Source organism: Chanos chanos, chromosome 6 (genome assembly GCF_902362185.1).
Source record: "Chanos chanos chromosome 6, fChaCha1.1, whole genome shotgun sequence".
In the NCBI taxonomy this organism is placed as follows: domain Eukaryota; kingdom Metazoa; phylum Chordata; class Actinopteri; order Gonorynchiformes; family Chanidae; genus Chanos; species Chanos chanos.
Window position 1 is genome coordinate 14966445 of NC_044500.1, and position 21499 is coordinate 14987943.

The 21499-nt window shown below is 37.7% G+C and overlaps 2 protein-coding genes across 2 annotated transcripts in view; one reads left to right on the forward strand and one right to left on the reverse strand.

Annotated features, from left to right (window-relative positions):
• Positions 1-1400, reverse strand: part of igsf9ba (immunoglobulin superfamily, member 9Ba) — a 40896-nt gene extending 39496 nt beyond the window's left edge. The window contains exon 1 of the mRNA XM_030777846.1: positions 1337-1400. Coding sequence (XP_030633706.1) covers positions 1337-1400 — 64 coding nt within the window. The remainder of the gene's footprint in view (positions 1-1336) is intronic.
• Positions 1401-14113: 12713 nt separating this feature from the next.
• On the forward strand, positions 14114-19460 carry jam3a (junctional adhesion molecule 3a). Its single transcript, XM_030778089.1, has 10 exons — positions 14114-14299; positions 14433-14517; positions 17421-17489; positions 17611-17724; positions 17888-18040; positions 18145-18347; positions 18468-18567; positions 18697-18826; positions 19142-19193; positions 19425-19460. The coding sequence occupies exons 1-10, from the start codon at positions 14114-14116 to the stop codon at positions 19458-19460; spliced, it is 1128 nt and encodes a 375-aa protein (XP_030633949.1).
• Positions 19461-21499: the final 2039 nt, after the last annotated feature.

Consider the following 21499-nt stretch of genomic DNA (forward strand, 5'->3'; position numbering starts at 1 on the left):
AATTTAACCAGATCCTAATTTAATGTATTCATATGCTTATATTGCCAGTGGTTGGTGCTAGCAGACAGTGTCCATCTCATTATTTACATTTAACATGTCGAATTAACATTTTGAGTAAACATTTGCGTCAGGGGTTAGGAGCTTTGCATGATCACGTTAATGATTGTTAACCTGATTGTTAACTTTACACTCCAGGGAACAAAACTACTGTATCTTGAAGTGAGATTAATACATAAAAGACTGCAAATTAATACCGATTCTCACTCAGAATCGATCGTATTTTGTACACGCTTTTTGTCAGGCAAAAACAGCGAATCAAATAGTGGCCTACGACCCAGTGCAAGTCGCACGAGGGGTTCGAAGTTCGGAAAAAAACACCTTTTCTCTCAAATTATTACAGTTCATCACATACTCATAACATTTCAGATGAAACTGAGCTCCAATTAAGTTTTTACAGGAGCTTTAACGACTGCTGCGGGTGACGAAATGACCCCTCCTTCTGGAAATGGATAGAAGTGCAAGGTTAAGTCAGTCCATTGGTCTTAAGCATCGATCTGCTTGAAAATATTACAATCCATCAATGTGAAACGAAGCCACCAATATAGCCTAATTATATCTATTCATACAGCTCACGAGACAATTAGATCTTCGACTGTATATACCGAGAGTTATGAGAGAATCGGCTTAATGAGGGGAAAAATGAGCAAACCAACAAATAAGCAGATTTTAGCAGTTCTTAAAATGACACATATCTTCTATCAAATATTTCAGTTTAAAATGTCACCTGAAGATCAACTCATGAATGCAGACAGCATAATGGTGTCCAAGCCTTGCTCCATGTCCTTACCCAGTCCCTTCCTCACTCCGCGCTGCACACCCCTTTTCCATTGTAACTGGGAATTCTGACTCATAGAAAATAACCTTTCAAATCTGCAACTGGTGTAAACTACTCGACCGAGACATCGGGTTTTAGAATAGGCTATAACCTATTTGTACTTACAGACTCATAGCGATCACAGGCTAATCAGACGGCTTCAATGGCACGAGGGAAAATTCGTTTACTGTCAAAGGCGGCTCTCTTTGAGGGCATTTAATGCATGTAAAGCGGTTCATGCCCAGGTAAGACATAGTCACAATATATGTAACAATCTTGGCTTAATACTTTGAAATAATGGCTAATAGACTGACTCCTTCGCAGTCTACAATTAAATGCAATTTAATTATGATTTTTTAGAATTATTATATCATGTATCTACATTTACCACAAACAGGTAAATGTGGATACAAAAAAACCTTAAAACATTTGGAGTAGACAATATTTTGCACTTCAACTCACCTTGAGCTGCCGTTCCTCGGGTGCTGAATACACTTGCTATCAAAGTGGCCACATACCAAATCATAGTACTATTGCCAGCCAGAAATAATAGCTCAAAGTGCCCCTTTCAATAAATCTTTCATATTCGATTTCCTTGCACCGCACAATGTCCGATTAGTACCCTGTAATTCATTTCCTGTGCATTCTGTTCTCAGCGTTTTCCTTCATTCTTCCCCTGCCCGTCCTTCCTAAGGCATCCTCCCCTTCAGACACACAGCACCTGCACCAACGCAAATGTGGAAAACGGGGATATTCTCAAGTGCAAAGTGAAACCAAGTGTGGGAATTTAGCCATTGGGTCCGCCTCCACTATGGTTCTATTGGTTAATATCATGAAGCTTTGGGGCGTATATTGGTTAATCATCCGCCCCCTGGTAGTAAAATGCACAACAGACGTTCTTATTCAAGGTGAGTTGGAGCGTGCTGGTGTAGTAGAACCGCAGTATCATGCGCACTGACAGAGAGTCAAGTCCGCATCTTTTTATATTCTCTCTTCTGTGTCTCTTTGTATTGTATTTCCCTTGTTTGTTCTGTTCAATATAATTTAGGGGTTTCAACGTGAATCTGTATTGTTTCAGTTGAGTACAAATGTATCCAAATTCCTAGCCTGTCGTGGTAGCGAACTTCTCTCGTGCACATGATTAAAGCCACGTCTGTCATTTTTGGGAGACAAAACGCTCCATCACCGTACATATCTTAACGAAATGTAATGGGTGTGGCGACAGTCGCAAGCGATGTGTTTCTCCCATTTCACAGGCACAGCACATCGTGCAGTGACAGACACAGCATGAGAATACTGTCACTGTATTAGTCTCCCCGTCTCGGCCGAGAATCCGTTATGTATTTAGCCGCCAGTATTCATGATAGATTCCGCGTATAGGCACATCTGATTGAACACTGAACAGACTCACAGTAGTTGCTCAATATGTGCCACATTTTTATTTTTCTATTGTTCTAGTTTTGGACAATACCCAGGATGTTCATCTGCACAGTTAAGCACACCATCCACCTTAGACCCTTAGTGGTGCCAGAATGCCCATTTTTAATACCTGGTTTACAGGGGACCTCCTTTATCTTCACTTCTCTGTCACACCACAAAGCTGTTTAACTCCTTGTTTTGTTTGTTGTTGTTGTTGTTGTTTGTTTGTTTGTTTTGTTTTGTTTTCTGCTTGTTTTGTTTGAGCAGTTGTTGGTGGCATACCTTTTTGGTGATCACTGAGCCTAGAAATATTGAGTCTGGGCACTACTTATGACCATAAGTCATTTGAAATATTAAGCATGCAAAATCTTGTTTAACTGACACAGTTACATATTGTGTTGTGTTGTGTTCTCTTCCTTCCCTCTAACAGGAAAAACAGCAACAACAAAACAAAACAAAATTATCCCTTGAGAAAGTATTACCAGGGATAATGAATGCTTTGAACCAGAAACCTGTCAACCATGAAATGCACTCATTGAACTTGTTTTGATTGTCAGATATTTGACAAACATTTTACATCTCAGTGCATGCGATTCAACAAGACATCAGATTAATTATTCCTAATTGGGGATGCTTATTCCAAAATACATTAATTGCAAATCAGTACTAATCAACAACCTGCAAAACATCCATTTTGGCCACTATTTGAAACTAATAATTTATGTGTTATTATATTATTATTATGTTCATGTAATAATACCTTACAAGAGTCTACAAAATGATGCCACTGAAGTAACATACGCATTAATTTCCGTAATTGCAACGTACCAAATTCTTGTTCCCAGTTCACCACACTGCTGAAACCTAGGATTAATTGACATTGAGCATAGTTAAAAATCCTTTTGTCCTTTTAAGAGCATGTGGCATTAAAGCTTTAAGCCAGTCTACTTGTTGTTGGAGTATGATCCTTTATTTAAAATATTCAATAAGAGACCTTTTGTTGAGTTTTTATCAAAGCTTGTACATGACTGCATAGCTGGTTGTTCAAGACTGGAGTGGCTCCATGTGTTTGCCCAGGGGTAGCTTGGCATTGAACTCTTACTCTGGTACAGTGGCGTATTTGAAGGGAAATGTAGGCCAGACAGACAGCATGAGCTGCTGCGTTTTGGCAGTCTGTGAGCTTTAGTGATGTCATCAGTCCAAGAACAAATCCTGCTTTTTCTCCACCAAAGATTTGCTTGCTTAAACGTTAAATTAACGATTTGAGCGTGTCAGATACACACCAGAATGCACGCAATGTTATTAATCTCAGCGAGTGCATCACTGGAAAAACAAAATTAAATCATTTTTGATTACAGATTTGCTAGAAAACATCTTTGGGAAATATCTGTTATGCAGGGGGCCAAAATGAGGGTAATAGGATTTGTCACAGTAACAGTCCTTGCTTCCACCTTTAAACCAGCCTCATTTTGCAATACAGCTTACACAAACCATATATATAGTGTTAGAACAATCAGTTCACCAAACAAATAACAAAGAGGGTTTTGATGTAGAGTGTGAGGTGAATGGGTTACTGCTGTTAAATTCAAGTACTCTCTGTTGTGAGGATGAAGAGCCACTACATGTTAAGGGCTTAATAGTTTGATTCTCTTCATTGATCTGCAGCATGGAGGACAGGGTGCAAGGTCATCCGCCCTCTGTGTGTGTGTGTGTTTTCTCCCTTATAAGCATTGCCTCAACTTCCAGAACTGCTGAGCCAACATCTCCTGACCAGAGCATCACTGCACCCTCTGGGAAAAGAATCCCTGACTAACACAAGCCTGGTTTTCATCGGGACACAAACATAGTGTAGTGGCGTTATCCCAAGTTCATGAGACAGAGTTGGATCAAGGTTACGCTGGTATTTTTAGGAATCATTTGGCAATTCATAAACAGAAATGGGAGGGGGCGGTTAAGGAGATCAAGTTATATTTTTGGTCAAATTGGGGCAATAAAATGAGTGACACAGATGTTTGAACATGTGAAAACCCTGCAGTGGCAGTAGCATAGCAGAGATTATATGATCCATCAGTCTCCATTTAGACTTCATCTGCCATGGTTTAAGTGCCAATACACAATGGCTCCAATGTGTGTAATCCTTTCCCTGGAGCACGTGATTCCTGTAAAGGCAGCTTGAGTTTGGAATTAAACAGCCTTTTCCAAATGCTTGCAGTCAAATTTCCCAAACATCTGTTGCCTTGAGCAAGGACAGGCACTGTAAAAACAAATCAGCAACCAGACACTAAATCTCCATTAATGAATTTGCATTATCTGTCATTCCTGTCTAGGAAACATCTCTATTTGCTATTTTTCATGTTGAATGAATGATCAATGTAGCAGTTCAGTTTTAGCCATTTTTCACACAAACAGGCTTCTGAAATCACACTGAACACAGAGATGGTCAGATTTTTGTGCGTGTTCACAGGAGCTGATCATCAATGCACACTCACTGGATTATTTTGTAAGCCCCACAATGAGAAGCTACTATGTGACCACTGTCTGTGTGGGATAAACAGTTTAAATACCATCTGCTGCTCTCCAACTGTCTTCAGATTAGGCTGGACAAGCGAACGGAAGTACAGCTACAAAATTTTACACCTCACTGAAATATGACAGTGGTTTAATCTTCATCCAATTTAATCTTCATCCGTAGGCTCTGTCAGTCATCCCTCCGATCAGTTTAGCTCAGTAAAACATTCTGCGTTTCAGTGCTTAAAATCGCTCCATTTCTGGGGAAACTATGATGGGAATGTCCTTTTTGTCCTTATCCCTCTCTGTTGAAGCTCATGATGAAAAACAAGCCTACAGTATTTTTCAGTGTTTGTTGTTCAATCCCAAAGTCCTTGGCATAGGCTCATCCTCAGTAGGGATATGGGGCTGCCAAGTAATGCCAGCGAAAGACTGACTCACAGCAACAGCAGTCTAGCACAGCCTGTGCTTTTAAGGGCAAACAGAAAATGACATTTTCTCCAGGCTTTTTTTTTTTTTTTTTTAAAAAAAAAAGAAAAGCACATTTGTAGTTTCTAGAGTGTTTGTAAGCAGGGGCTTTGCTGGCAATCGCGTAATTTGCACCTTCACTAATTGGGCATGTAAGCATGTTTTTGTGTTTACAGTTCTGGCTTGAAATTGTAATGACGGGGCCTTTTTTGTTTACAAATAAGCGTGTCTTTAGACATGTATGTGTAAAAAGGATTTCATCTTACGTGCAGTGTTATTCCAGTTTTTGGAAAAACGACAGAGAATACGGTTATTTAAGATCACCTCTCTCTATGGCGGAGCTGTGTCGAAGGCACAAAAATCACAATTAGCCTCGTTATGCCTTTCAATCACACTATACGTAAAAAAAAACCTTTTCAAGGGCACCAGGTAGTCACCAAGACTAAATGTTAGAGTTGCTTGTTCTAAAGGCAGAGTCTGCAACAAAAGTCATTTATCTACACACTTCTCTGGCACACAGGAGCCACTGCAGGATTCTGCCAACTGTCACCATTTCAATATGAATAGGAGCTTCCCAGCACACACTATTCTAAAGAGTGTATGCTTTATGGCCCCTAGAAAGGTTACTCTGCTGTCAGAGCTGCAGCGGAACAAACCAGTTTTTTATTATATGCTACTAAGTCCTTTACAGGAGCACACATCAAAGTTATTTGTTTGTAATTTGAAAACAGCATACAATGACCCAATTAATCAAATGAAGAGAATGACAAAATGGATGAGGGTATCTGTTTGTTTCCTGATGTATTAATGCTGCTTCATTATATCAATCCGTGCACGTAAATGTGATGAAATGAAACTACAATATCATTTTCACTTGTGTTAAGTGTATGAGTTGCTCTTTTCACTGTTTGTCTTTTTTTTATTCTTTTTCTCAGAATAAATTTATTTTTTTTAATGGAAAATTGATTTGCAGAGTTACACAGAGAGCACAGCTGAGTCCTCATTGAATCTACGAGAAATCTTATCATTGCTCTTCCTGTCAGTAAGTTAAAAAAAATAAATGGAATGTCTCTGTAAGTTAAAAAATAAAATAAATGGAATAACAGTTGTGCGCTTTTGCACCAACTGCAGTATAGCTGAAGCTTTATGTCTGGCTAGAGTTTGTTTCGCTGTCTCTGTCTCTGTCTTTGCCTCTGTCTCTCTCTCTCTCTCTCTCTCTTTCTCCCTCTCTCTCTCTCTCTCTCTGTCCCTCCCCCTCTCTCTCTTTCTCTCTCTCTCTCTCTCCCTCTCTCTCTCTCCCCCTCTCTCTGTGTCTCTCTCTCAGCACAGGGCAAATGAGAAAGTTTTTAAGGGCTTTTCACACTAACAGTATTTTTCACCAGTCAGTGGCTTATTACAAAAGCTCATCCTTAGCCTTGACTATATGGGGTACCAAATCATGTATAAGTAGTTCAAATGTAGATCTAAAATGAGACCTTATTGATATGAGTATTCTATATTGATTATTGAAACAGTTCATACCAGCTCAGTGTTTTCCAGAATGACCAGAATTGGCCTTAAAAATAATACATGGTCAATATAAATCTACAAACATTTGATCTTGAGATCAAAGATTAACTAAATGTGAACTGGCGTTCTTAGAGAATAAGATAAGATGGTGTATTTATCTTACACTCTGTGACATCCAACAGTGGAGCCCTTTGACTCTGGGACACAGCTGGAGTTAGGATGGACTGTCTGTCTACTACAGAAAGCCGTGCTCTTAACCCGATTCAGTGATATTATCCTTGTAGCATTGCATTTCTGTACAATCAGATTTAAGGAGAGGGCAGATGATTGGGAGGGTAGACCTTTCGCCCCTATTTATGTTGCATCTGTCCAAACAAAGGCATCGTGCTATTTTGGGTCAGGGCCGGGGGGGGGGGGGGGTGTTGGGGGGGATGGGGGGGTTGGATTTGGAGGAATAGTGAAGGTAGGAAGATATTATGGTTTGGATCGTCTAAATATTTCACACAAGGTATCAAATCTATTTCACAACATCACACAGTTTAATTTTCAATATCATCTTTGCCTCATGTATGTTTTTGACTGATTTCTAATACATCTGTTAAGTTACAGAGAGGGTTCATTTAATCACCAATTCAGTCAGAGAAGAATCGCTAAAAACTTAATTCATTGTAGTGGACTATCCAGAATAAGTCTGTTTGTTTTTCTTTATTGCCTAAACGTTTGAGTCACCATCTGTTTCACTTTGGTCCAGTTAAACACTCAGTGGCAGTCCATCACATAAAATAATCCAAGCAGTTTTCTGTCAGAGCTGTGTATTACTGAAATGAAGCATCCAACTCTCTTGTCCTTGTGTCCTTTTAATTGTGCCCTTAAACCCAAGATTGTGTTAAGTGGTACATTATCATTGCATATGTCTTTTTATGACTCTCAATCCTTACTGTATATATGTAAGAAGCTGTACAGCTGTGCTGGTTGACTGCAGTCAAAAATATTCCCTGAGAATTTTCTCTGTTACCAGGCAACCAAACACATCATTTAACATGTGGTGTCAGAAAAGTGTGTTAAACGCCACATGTAATAGTCATGTGCTAAAGGAGAGCTCGCTGAGCACAAGGCAAATCATGGTTAGAACCTCGATAAGCTCTTTTAGTAGTTGCCATTACTGATAGGAATCTTGCAGCTGGACCGAGATACTTTAAAACTAAAGTGTAACAGTGTGGTTTATGTGCTATATCACAGATATCTTAAATATTTCAAAATAAATAAGTAGTAAATGTTTATGAAACATAATAAATATTCGCGCATAAGTGTGAACTATTAAGACAATTGTTTATTTGGGAATGGAATGGAATTACACAGGAGGAATCCCTCATACAGGAGTGTAATAAAATGATGAGCCATTTACAGTATTTCATCCTATATACACTGAGGAAGAAAAATATTCATTTAATTTATTCTTATTTTCACTGGAATGAGCTCACTGGTGAGACAATTGTATGTAAAAGGAAGGATGTATGTATTTAGAAATATGCAAAACCAGTGTAGTTTGAGTTGTTAGGAGGAACTTATTAGATAGGTATACATTAACAATGGCAAGCAAAAACTGCCTTAACCTAAAATAGAAAGGAGCTTCAAGGAACCACAATTCATTAAGGACTGCCCGTCAACCTCCGGGCTTGACTCATTCTGTCAGAAAATAAAGTTCAAACAGATAGCAACAAATTTCAAGGAGCAAGAAGACAGAACGGCTGAGAAGAATGGAAAGATGGTGAAGGTTAAAGTTTATCACAAATGTTTTAGCAGGAGTTACATCAGAGACAGATTTGTGAAGGAGGGGCAGGTAGTCACTGCAGAAGAGGAGAACCTGGCCAGCTGGCATGCAGGCGGGAGAGCTGGCACGCACGGTCAGAGGAGTGCTCTCAGGACTTTAGCCAATGGCTATGTTCGTAGATGGCCGGACATGCTGAGTTTGGCAGGTCACTTCATGTGTGTCTATGGCTGGGGGCAGATGCTCCAGGGGTGGATCGAGAGAAAGAGATAGTGGGCATTAGTGCTCATGTGGAAAATTTCCGATGACATAGATGCTGGTCATGTAGATCATACAGATTAAGGCATACGTGTGCACGGAGTGAGACAGCAGTTTCTGGTTAGACGGGCTCTTCAGAATGGAAAGCGGTGGGCAGTCAGGAGCTCAAGGGAGGATCAGTTAGAGGTGTCAGGACTGACAGTGAAGCGAATGTTCATCAGTAACGGTTAGCTGAATCAGATGTATTTGGGCCTTTGGGAAGTCCTGCCCATCAAGAAGTGAGAGGACATGAGTGAAGACAACATTAGTTACTGTGTGAGGAAGAGGAGTTTATGTGTCACATGGTGGGTTGAGATTATGAACGCAGCTAAGGCAAACCGAGCTATGACAGGAAAAGACAGAGACATGAGTGTTTCCTCAGACCTCAGCACCCCAACCAACTCCAATCAAATGCCTTTGATAGAATTCTGAACATGTGTTTTTATAATCATCGTATGGAACACAGCGAACTGTGATATCCCGTGTTCATTTGATTGTGCAAGTATGCCTTTCAAAATGGATTTTCTGAGTCTTGTATATGAGTACTACTATTATACTTGATAACTGGAACATATGAAAGGATATGCATATTTTTCTTTCACATCCTCTGTTTTCAAAGTTTAAGTGTAGGCTGTATAGTCCTGCCACCCAAACTGCACCCATGAGATTTGGCATGAGATTTGCTAGAGTCTGCTCTTTTTCGCTCCTGGGCATTTTTGACTGCTCAGAGGCAAGAGGCTGTGCAACCTTGTATGCCAGCTGAGACTTCACAGGCCCAAAGTATTGATAAGGGATATACTGCAGGTATGGGCAGCCTACCTGTGCTCTACACGGGATATCTTTGGGACTTGGCCAACAGTAAGTACAGTAGTTTCACAGCATGTCTGAGGTTCACATGGAGCTGGTGATGAGTTTAACAGTCCGTACTATCTAAGACTTGGACTGGTCGTGTCAATATTTTTATCACATGGCTGGTTTGCATTTCGTTTTGCTCTAGTGCTTGTTTATTTTTATACTGTCTTTTGCTTTAACTGGATTCCCTTAATCACTGTGCTTTGATTTCTATTTATCACTTCCCATATTTTATATCTACCTATACAGCTTTCCATTTATTTGCTCTATCCCTCTTCAAACTTCAGCTCACATACATTGTTGTTTGTTTACAGCGCTCCGTTCTCAAGCATGAGAAATATCTTTTTGGTGTGATTTTTCAGCTGATTTGTGAAAATTAAAAGGATTAACATTGTTTAACAATCGCGATAAACAATCGTGACTTACATTTTTGATAGCTCTTTCATGCTGGGTTTTTTTTTTTTTTCAGTTGGATAGGAGCTGTATCAGTGTTTAAAAACTATGGAAGATTATCAGTTTTATCAAGGCTTTTCTAACTCAGTCATAACCCCATCTAGCATTAGAGCGACCCAAAGCCTTTTCCATGGCTGATGGTCTAATCCATTTTATCCTGTTGTAATGTACTTCATAATAAGCAAGCTGTGTTCAAGTTACTGTTGAGCTAGGGAGACAATAGTAGTCCACACTTTAATATGATTTTTTTTTTCTGGCACCATGATCATAAGCAGCATGGCCATTTCTCATCAGTGGCTATTCAACATGGTTTTTGAAAATTATGCTAATGGATTTTTTCCTATAAGCTGTTGTCATTTCCTGGCCTTTGACCATATTCAGTCATTCATACATTTTGAGCTGACATTTTGAGCAGATTGCTGGCTGCACAGGTTCTACATTTTCCCGCTCTTCTTTTGGCAAACCAAAGCACCTGAAACGGTTGCCATGGTTTCCTAGTTACACATGTTCTGCTGAGAGATGTGGACTCAAGTGGCTCTCAAAATTTAGAACGCATCCTGTAATTCTGTTTACAATGTCAAAACTTCATATCATGCACCCAAACATTGAACTGCCTCATGTTTCATTGAACTGCCAACAAGGCATTGTTACACCATCAGCAGACAAAACCTTTATTCTGACCTCAACGCTTTAAAGCATCTGCACAAAGAGCAAGCCTATCTATCCATGGTTTTAACAGACTGCTGAAGTTGAGAGGGAAGGTGGGGAGACATACTATATATTCAGACACGATCAAGTAGTATATAGTTGCCATGTTTCGAGAGAGCGCAGTCTAATTACATTTCCCTATGGTCATCAGATGATTATGAGTATAATTTCTTGAAACCCCAACACACAATATGCCTGCTGCATTCTCGTTCACGTAGGTCAACCATGTTCATTTGTTTTTTGACAGACAAATATAGGTGGATATCACAGAACACTTCCTGGCAAAATTAGGTCGTTGCCAGAACTGCTGGTGGGCCTGTTAGGGTTAAACATCTTTGTGGACTATATGCAGAGCGGATTGAGGGAGATGCTTGTGAGTTATGACAAGTACGGACATGCATTCATTACGGCTATTATCATTATTATATAATTGTCCAGTCATTATTTTCAATTATGATAATTATTATATTAAAATTGTTTTTTTACACTGACTGAATAGCTATCATATCTTAATGAATAAAATGTTAATGTAGCTAACCCTCTTGTCTGCTTCATTCCACAGTTATATTTTACTAGAAAAAAATCATAAAATTATATTACACAATGACATTTTTAATTTCATGAATGTACCCTAAAGAGGCATTGTTTATTAGCATATAGAACATTTTGGATACCCAAAGTATATATTATACTTAGCAGTGATGCTAAACGTGATTAACTGTAAATTCCAACTGTTTCAGGAGCAAACCATTCCCGAGCAAATTGTCCTTCTCACAACCTGGAATAACTGACCAGTTACAGTGTATTTTGAAACCGTGGATATTGAAAGAGTTGGCACTGCAGCACCATTTGAACAAAAACACCTCCACAGCATTGTAAGCTGTACAAAGAGTAGCTGGAAAAGTACAATACCACTCTATGAATGCAAATGCATTTGACACTCATTACACCTTTGCTCGGCACACTTGCCTCTTGGTCCTCATCAGATAGGTAATTAAGTATACTATATTAGATGGCAGAGAAAAAACAGTATTTTTTTTTTTTTATCCTTAAGCTCCTTTCTACTGAAGAACGTGTGTGTTGATTACATTTCTGCAGCTTCAAGACAGTTTCAAATGTGTAAATGAAATTCAGGTGACAGTGAATTGAGGTCATGGTGCTTTAAAAAGAAACATGATTGCATTGATCTTCACCTTCTTAATCTCATTGTGGTTTAGAGGACAGCGAGGGGAAGAGGGAAAAGGGTGAAGACATGTCAGCGGCTCGAATGACTGTGAGTAAAACAAAATGATACTAAAAAAGCACACACAGGGCAAAAAAAAAAACCTGTCCAGTCCTTTCTGTATCCACTCTGGCATCATACACTCAGAGTCATATGTAATTACTGAGAATGTCATACTGTAGATCCCGCAAAGCACAACCATGCCAAATATGAATTCTGTTCTGTAGCCTCTCAAAACCAGGTTTTTGTTACAGCTTTAAAGAAACACAAGTACAGATGTCAACAATAACGCATTTTACATTTACACCTATTCAGCTGGCAGAGACACTCTCCTAAAGCAACTTAAATAATGGATGAAAATTTGAAAGCCGTAAAAAAAAAAAATCATATGATGGGTCACCTCTGTGTCATTTAATGTCATGGCGGTAAACAGTGTCTTGCCAGCAGTTAAATTATGTGGTATATGGAAAGCACAGCGTTGTGGGTCACAGAGCATACTGCACAAACAGATTTTAGTTTTTGTTTTATTTTTATTCAGTAATTAAAGAAAGGAAGTGTATGGGGAACACTAGAATATTTTTTCCAAATCCCTCATGTTTCTGATGAAACTGAAACTTATTTTTTGTTCCTTTGAATGCATGCCAGATGTGTAACATCCATCCCCATGGAGATACTGCAAAAGGTCTGCTCCAAAGGGTATATGCCACAGGGTATATTGCCTAGCAACACCTATTAGCAATTGCTGCTATGATGAAAAAAAAAGAAAAGCATTTCACAACTCTGAGAACCACTGCACCATATGCTTGTCATCATATGAATTATTGTCTTTTACACTTATAGTCCTAAACATAAAAATAATATGTCTAATATGTTGTGGTGGGCATTCACAGGACATTCTAGATATGTTTAAAACCTTGATAAATATGACAAAAAAAATACTGCAAATGAAACAAACCGCTGTGGTACAATGTTAAAATGTTGAGGGGGTTGGTAGCAGTTGAACTTTTAACACTTGTTTTCATATTCTGCATTTCCTCAATTTCAGGAGACAAAAATCTCTTGTCATTTATCTTGTAAACAGTATCATAGATAATGGTTTACTTCCTATTTTGAAGTATAGCATTTTTAGAATTTTATAAGTATACTGTTTTTATCAAGGACATGGAAAAAATACAAGGTATTGCATGTGTGCCTTTATTGAGTACGTTTATGCCTTGTAATGGTTATCAAACACTGCCATCTGGTGCTGAAGCAACTGAATAATTATATACAGAACATACACATGCTAGGCAGGCTTGAAACCACTATATTTAACCATGATCCACCACTGCCACCACCACTAATACAACTATTTCCACTGCTACTACTACTGCAACTACAACAACAACACTAATAATAATAATAACACTGAAAATTATAGTAAAATCCTTACTAGGTGTATAAATGTGAAGTACAGCAAATAAAACCCACATTTGGAAAGAATCCTATATTCTTAAGACTGCAAATTTGTTTTGATAGGTTATTATTCATTTGCAACATTAATAAGCTTATAATTTGGAAATTATACTGTGTTAACATTGAAGGATTTTACAGCTTTAGGTGATTCATGAAGAATTTGTTTCTAAAAGAATAACTAGTAAAATTTAACGTAAAACACTAAAAATTACCACCTTAATCTGATAAAATAAAAAGAAAAGAAAAACAAAAACAAACAAATGCGCTTTCGGGTTATGGAACACATGCACTGATGTTCTTTAATGTTTCGAAAATTTTGCCACTCTAAATCTTTCAGTCCATTTGAATATTGAGTTCTGCCGCTAAGTTCCCACTGACTTCTACAGACAAAACAAAACAACCAATAATATGCTAATACATTTTTTACATATAATTTTATATTTAAAAGTGTGTGTGTGTGTGTGTGTGTGTGTGTGTGTGTGTGTGTGTGTTGGGATTGCTCCGTAATACCTATTAAAATATTTATTTCGAACCCACTCATTTATTAAATATTTCACACACAATCAACATTTTAGCCGCAATGTTTGCGGCTGATCGTCTGTTTGTTGTTCATCATCGTATGACTGAGACAGAAGATGCCACTCACATTATGACTGTACCTATTTGGCATATTTTGAGGCCTCTGTTCAGTGGAGTCACCCCAGCCTTCATGCCCCATTATCACTGTTATCGCTATGAGGACTACTTAGAGGATAATCGCATTGCTGTAAATCTCTTTTTTTTTAAATACAGATTCTGATCCTTCAAGAAGTGTTTCACATCACTATAGTCACTATAGAGAAATCTCATTACGTTTCCGGTGTACATTGCTCCCCTCTTCCGCTCAGATGTCCTTGTAGCTATGGAAACTCATCAACGACAGCATCCAGCAGCTTGTCCACTCCATCGTCTGGACCGCCAAGCTATCTGGCTATATGTGTGCATGTAAATCTGCTTCAAGATGGCGATTGGGTGTCAAACTGCCTTTCTGATCATCCTCAGCTCATTCTGTAAGTAAATGACTGTATTTATACGCGTGCTACCCCGTGGATTATTTTTTAATCACAATAGCAAATATATCCATATCTTTAGTACGAAATTATCGCGCCTACAGAGCTAATCAGCTAACAAGCTGCTCCATTCCTATGCATGTGACAACATATTTCAGGTTACTCGTTGCCTTTTCTTCAAATGTCTGTTGGTTTACGGTATGTCTGTGTCTATGCGGATATCACTTGGCAAGAATTTCCTCTAAAGTGTAGACCCCATAGTATGGAGACATACTCTATATTGTAACGCCACAACGAAACAGAGAACATTTGTACTGCAAGTACCATTTACAGCCGTAAAACCTGTAACGTTAGAAGAGTCGTTTAGCCCAGACATTTTCTCGTCTTAGACAAATTACCCTGTAACTGTAACCAAGACTGGTTCGATTCCATTTTGGACTTATAGTTCTTGCGATTTCCAGTAAATTCGTGTGTGTGTGTGTGTGTGTGTGTGTGTGTGTGTGTGTGTGTATGTGTGTGTGTGCGTTTGTCAGAGCGAACAAGATATGGAATATTAAGTGACTTAGAATTGCCGATAAGAGTACTTTGTATTCACACGTGGGATATTACATTTCTTTTGGGAATTGAGCTTATTATGGGAACAGAGTCTTTTTTGTCAGCAGCCAGGACAATAAAGTGGAACATGTTGGACAGCTCTGAAAATCAAAAAGATTACTAAATCATAAGAGAAACAAAGGAATGGTTATGTTGCTGAAAGTTACTTTTTTATGAGGCTAGATGTGCCCCAGCAGCCACACAGCTATGAAAGCTCAAACCAAATACCTCACGAAATGTAAATAACGTATGCTATAATTCAGTAGAGACGAAACAAGGAATGAAGTCGTTTCGTGATATACAGAGTTTCTTGTAATATGTTTTTTTTCAGATGTCTGTCAGTTAGTCAAACATAATAACTAGATGTGAACATTTCTGGCAAATTACTGATTATTCTCTATGACTAACATTGCTGCTTTAATCTCTTTAAATAAACACGTAAAAGCCTTCAGACTTGAATATGCATATGATTCTGGTTCTTTTAGTGACAGTTCCTTGGTAAATGTGCTTTGAATATCAAAATGCGTTCAACCAAAGCCAAAATGAACTCCTGCCAATAGCATGCAGTAACTAAGCAAAATAAGGACAAACACTAAGGGTACTGAAGATTTCTAAAAAAAAAAAATGTATTTTGAAAACAGGCTGTAAATAGCTGAGATCATTCCACAGTAAAATATAGACATAACCTCATTTTTATATTGATGGCAGGGTCTGGGGAGGTTTTGGGTCCCCACACTAATTTACTACACAAAAGATTCTTCTGGTAATGTGACCTATATCTGTAATTCTTATTATTTTATGCACAGCAACAACAATCCACTATTGTCTTTTTAATAACCCACAAAGATGATTAACACAACAATTGTTCCGTGAGGATGACTACCACCTACCTGAATGTAACCGTGAAATGAATTTTCTTATGACACTATTCTCTTCCTATTCTTGGGACAATGGTAAAGAAAGTTGTTATGAAAAAAATATGTGCAAAATGCAAAGTGTTCCCTGCACAAAAATTGAGCTAACCACTACAGTATTTACACGTGTGAGCTGAAATCAGGGCCAATACAGAGCAGTTTGTCACATTTGAACTTGGATATGCAGTGACAAAGAGAAAATCACCCCCCCCTCATTAACCGTTTTATGAATTGGCACTTACGTTTATTGACAGTACTCTTTTTGTCAACTTGTTGTTGTTGTTGTTGTTGTCGTAAAACTTGTTGGTTTCCAAATAAATGTGCAAATCAAAGACAGACGAAATCTTACGTCCTTAGACGACTCTTGTTTACTATCAACATAAATACAGAAGTTCTTGTGTTTAAAGAGAACATCTCGTAAAACAGATTATAAAATACATCTCAAACAGAACAACTGGATTACATCATCTTCCTCGTGGGACATATCCCTGCCCCCCTCACCACTTCTACTTTACAGTCTACATGCTACACTCAGCAGTGTTTGATTCACAGGGTCTCTTTTTTGCCTCACAGTCTAATTGAAAATGTTTCGCATGTATTAACGCTGTTCATGTACCTAGACTAAATGTTATGATAAAGTCAGAGCTTCAGAAAGGATGACTAAGTCTGTCTCCTCCTATCATTTTTCTGTGGGAGAATTGTCAACATTGGGTGTAAAAATAGAGCAAGAGGCACTCGGTGGGAAAGTCAGAAATATAGACGTCAGCCGAGACCTCAGTCAGAAGAGCATGCAGCTGTGATAATATGACTGTTCCACCGTACAAGTTTTCAGGGGTTTATCAGTTAGACATCTAAATCCCAAACAGTCAACATTCATCCTCTCCGAAATACACATTCAGTCTTTCAGTTGTTTGCATCTTCAAATGAATTAAAAAAAAAATGTACGTTCAGAGTTTAATCTTTGTCAGGCTTAAAGGATCCTTTGACACAGAAAAATCAAAAAGAGTATAGATTGTCCGTGAGATTAAACTTATAAATAAATCCAGAAAGTCTACTCTGATTACTTATGATGTAGTATAAAGGTTAGGGTATGTAGTCAGCCCATAAATTCCCTTAAGAAGGTAGATTTGATTGAGCATCAAAGCAGCAGTTGTCTTAAGAACACCAACACAACACAAAATTGCCACCATGTGTATAGTAAACATCTGGACAGAATCCATTAGAATACTTTTTAATAGATTCAGACAAAGAAGTCTGTAACAGATTCCGCTCCTGTTTTATCAAAACATATTTGAAATGGATCATTCCTTGTGCTCTGCATCTTTTCTAGGCCACATCTCCACATATGCAGTAATTCTCAGAACTACAGATAAATCTGTATGGGCAAATGAATTTGAATGTAAGTTCAAACAACGATTTTTTTTTGGATCTTATTCATGGCTAGTGATTATACTGGCACAATTCTTTATTGTTGATACCTCATATCTGTACTCATGTTAACATTAAATTTCTGTATTTAGCAATTGAATTGACCTGTTTGATCGAGTCCATCTCAACCAACAATCCCAGAATCGAATGGAAGAAAATCAAAAATGGAGTTCCAAGTTATGTGTATTTCCAGAACAAAATTTCAGGTAACAACATGTATATTTGGTTGTCAGCACTTGCACCTCTATAAACAAAACCACCTAAGTAGTCCTCCCAGAAGTTTGATATAAAGGTAAAGGATCTTGCCATATGATACAATGGTGACATCATACATTAAATTGCGTGAGAAATATCTTGTATTCTTCTCAGGTGATTTGGAACACAGGGCTCTTCTGCGAGAACCTGCGAACCTTCTCATTCTGAACGCAAGCCGATCCGACACTGCACAGTATCGCTGTGAGGTTGCCGCTATCGATGACCAGAAACCGTTTGATGAAATTTTAATCAGTCTTGCTGTAAGAGGTCGGTGTATTTCAAAAGCTTATGCTGCGTATCTCTAGAAACATAGCATCTGTTTGTTATTCTGACTAAGAACATTCCCTGTGGTGTTTGTTTTTGCTCCTCAGTGAAACCGGTTGTGCCAAAGTGCAGCGTGCCAGAATCCGTCACTGTGGGGTCATCTACGGAACTGCGATGTATTGAGAATGAAGGATTTCCTCCATCCCAGTACCAATGGTTTCGCAACAATGAGGAATTACCAGAAGACCCAAAAAGTAGCCTCAAGTTCCTTAACTCCTCATACGTTATGAATGTTGACACCGGCTCACTGGTGAGTGAGAGGTATTGCAATACACAGGGAAAAAACAAGAATTATATTTGCGCCTCACAACAACATAACTTGTGACCAACAAAGCTGTCCACTGAACTCAATATCCTTTTTGGGTCGTAGAAATTTAGAGTGGTGAAGAAAGAGGATGCAGGGGAGTACTATTGCCAAGCAAAGAATGAAGCAGGGTATGCTAAGTGCAATGCACAGAAGATGGAAGTCCGTAAGTTTGTCTCTCACGGAATTCTGTATCACAGAAAAAAAAGGTGTTTGTGTTGTTTTACTTTTTAATTGTTGGAGGCTGAAATTTATGGATTGAGTAATATTTGAACCTTATCATTTCCCTCAACAGATGATCTTGACATTATGGGAATATTCTTGAAAGTGTCAGCTGGGGTGGCTGCACTGGTTATTGTAATCATGGGAATCTGTCATGTCCAAAAACGGGGTTACTGCTCCAGCAAGAGCCAAACAGGAAACAAGTAAGTGGGAATAATTAATGAATGCTCCTGGAAATTTCTTATCCAATATACTGTGATATTATTTGTAACAGAAATGCATTACTGAAGTAAACATATTTAATATCCCTTCATCCCATATCCCTTTCATGTGAAGGACTCGGTGCATGTAATTTCTCTAGTATGAAGCACTTTGAGTTGCATTTCTTGTATGAAAGGTGCTATACAAGTAAAGTTTAATAATGTTAATAATATAATAATAATAATTATTATTATTATTACGTAAAATAATTCTTGAATTTTTGCACTTGAAAGTGAGTGTTCTCATTTTCCCCCTAGTTACAAGATTCCCCAGCGGGATAATAGAGAGGATTACGTCAGTGCAGATGAGGTGAGTTTTTGAAGTTTTGAAGTCTTCTGAGCTGTACTTTTACGTGTGCATGTCATGTTCACAAAGGTGGTCCATTCACAAAGCCTTCTGATTATATTCCCATAATGAGGCTACACATATATATATATATTGTCATGTTGTCTCACCACTGTAACATATTTAGTGACATATTTCTTTTAAATGAGAGTCATATTTTTGTTTTGAAGTGTTTCTATCACTGATTTTATTCAGGGACATTTTCGCCACAAGTCTTCATTTGTCATCTGACCAAGGCAAGAGCTGAAAGAGAAGAGGAGCAACACACTGAAGTGAAATAAGCTTTAGTTGTGTGACTGCCTTTCAAGATATTTCAGTCAACTCGTCACATTGTGCATTTGTTCTAAGGTGCATAAACAACAAGCTTTTATCTTTCTAAACTTATAATCAGAACGTCAGCCAATAATTACCAGCATTTTTCTTTTTTTTTCCCTCTTTCTTCTTTTTGTTTTGAGAGTACTATCACGCAAGTGTAAATAGTAGTCATCGGCCTCTTATGTAAAGATGTGTATTTACTCAGCCATGCCATTATCTACTCTTTGAAAAATGTTTAACAAAAGATGTAACAATAGATGTATAAGTTGGGTTTTTTTTTTTTTTCAGTAAAACATTTCAAATTGTTGTAATGTAAATGCCAACATCTTTCTCTTAACAAATTGAAACCTCATAATTTTATTGCACAAAACCCACGCAAGCCTATTTACATGAGAGTAACATGCCATGCTAAGACTGTTTTACGTGAGTTGATTTTGACCTAGAAGGATATCATGTGTTAGTGTATTATAGTTAGATAGTTAGACCGTCAGTAAATACAGTGTCAAATTTTAGTATTTTACGAATCACCAAACTTGGTTGTGCTAATTTGTTACTTTCTTTAGTTTCATTTTTTAAATAATTCTATAGATGCAGGTTATGCACTTCTGACTTTTTCTGAGTGCTCTCTCTGTGTTTAAGTGACCTTCTATGCTTAATAATTATTTTATACATTTTGGACATATTGTCCAGGTTTTTGACACAGTGTTACTTTTCTTATTTCTGTATGGATGTACATTTTTTTAATGGCTAGGTAGACTGTGGGCCATGGCAAAAGCAAACAACAGTACCAGTCACACTCAGAAATAACACTAATTGAAAAGTTCCATTTCATGTCATTGAACCATCATAAGTCCTAATTCTGCATTAAACAGTTCTCTCTCTGTTTTTTGCAATTTGATTTAACAATAACAGACTCTTGTTTGGTGTGTCATTGGTTTCCTTGGTTTGTATTCAAACATCCATCATACTGTTAGACTGTGTTAGCTTTGTATAATGGTAGACTGCTAAGTTTGTGAAATGGCACATGTATTTTTGCGGTTTTAGTTTTCTTATTTTAACACAACAGTGCATATACATGAAAGATTTAACCAGTTTTGTCTCAGTACAGTCATCTTTCGTCCATATAGGTCTTTATCCCAGCCACCACCCAAATCATCATCTACCTCATTATTATAAATAAAGATAACGTTTTCTCTTTTAAGTAGTGCTTCATTTAAGAAATCACAAAGCTTCCAGCATGCTATGTCCCACTGTCTAAGCAGCAATAACCCAAACAGTATAGTAAAACTGTGAAAGCTTTGTTTTCTCTGTTTGAATGAATAAACTGAGGCCTGGAATCATTCAAAATAGTTTCCCTGTATGTATTACCTCTAAAAAGTCACAGGTTGAAATTCAGGTTGTCTTAACTTGATTAAATTATATTAGGCCAGCATATAACTCTGGATAAAAATCACTGGCATAATGATGAATGGTAAATTTAGAATAGACTCAACTGTATAATTAAACATTACAGCGTATTTGATGTAATTTGTGGATGAGTAAATCAGCTTAAGTATGCTGAAACCCTAATGATGTATTATTCCAACACTGTGAATGGATGTAGTTTTTGATGTTATTTGCGGCTTGCCCATCCAGCTTTAGTGGTTTTACAGAATGAATCTGCTGTAATCAGTCATTGGAACACATTCTGTCGGCATTTAGCAACATAATATATATTGAATTGTTTTAATGTGTTCTGTTGTTTACAGAAGAATGCTAATTTTTCTTTGTTGTAGTAACTTAGGCTTTGGACTTAAATTTTGACTGAATCCAGGTCTTAATAATTTAATAAAAATTTATTTCCAAATTTAAAACACTCATATAGATTACTTAATTGACATTCCAATTAGAAATAAATGTTAACTATGTATCAGTTATGTAGTGCAATGTATCTATAAACTACTGTCAATTATTTT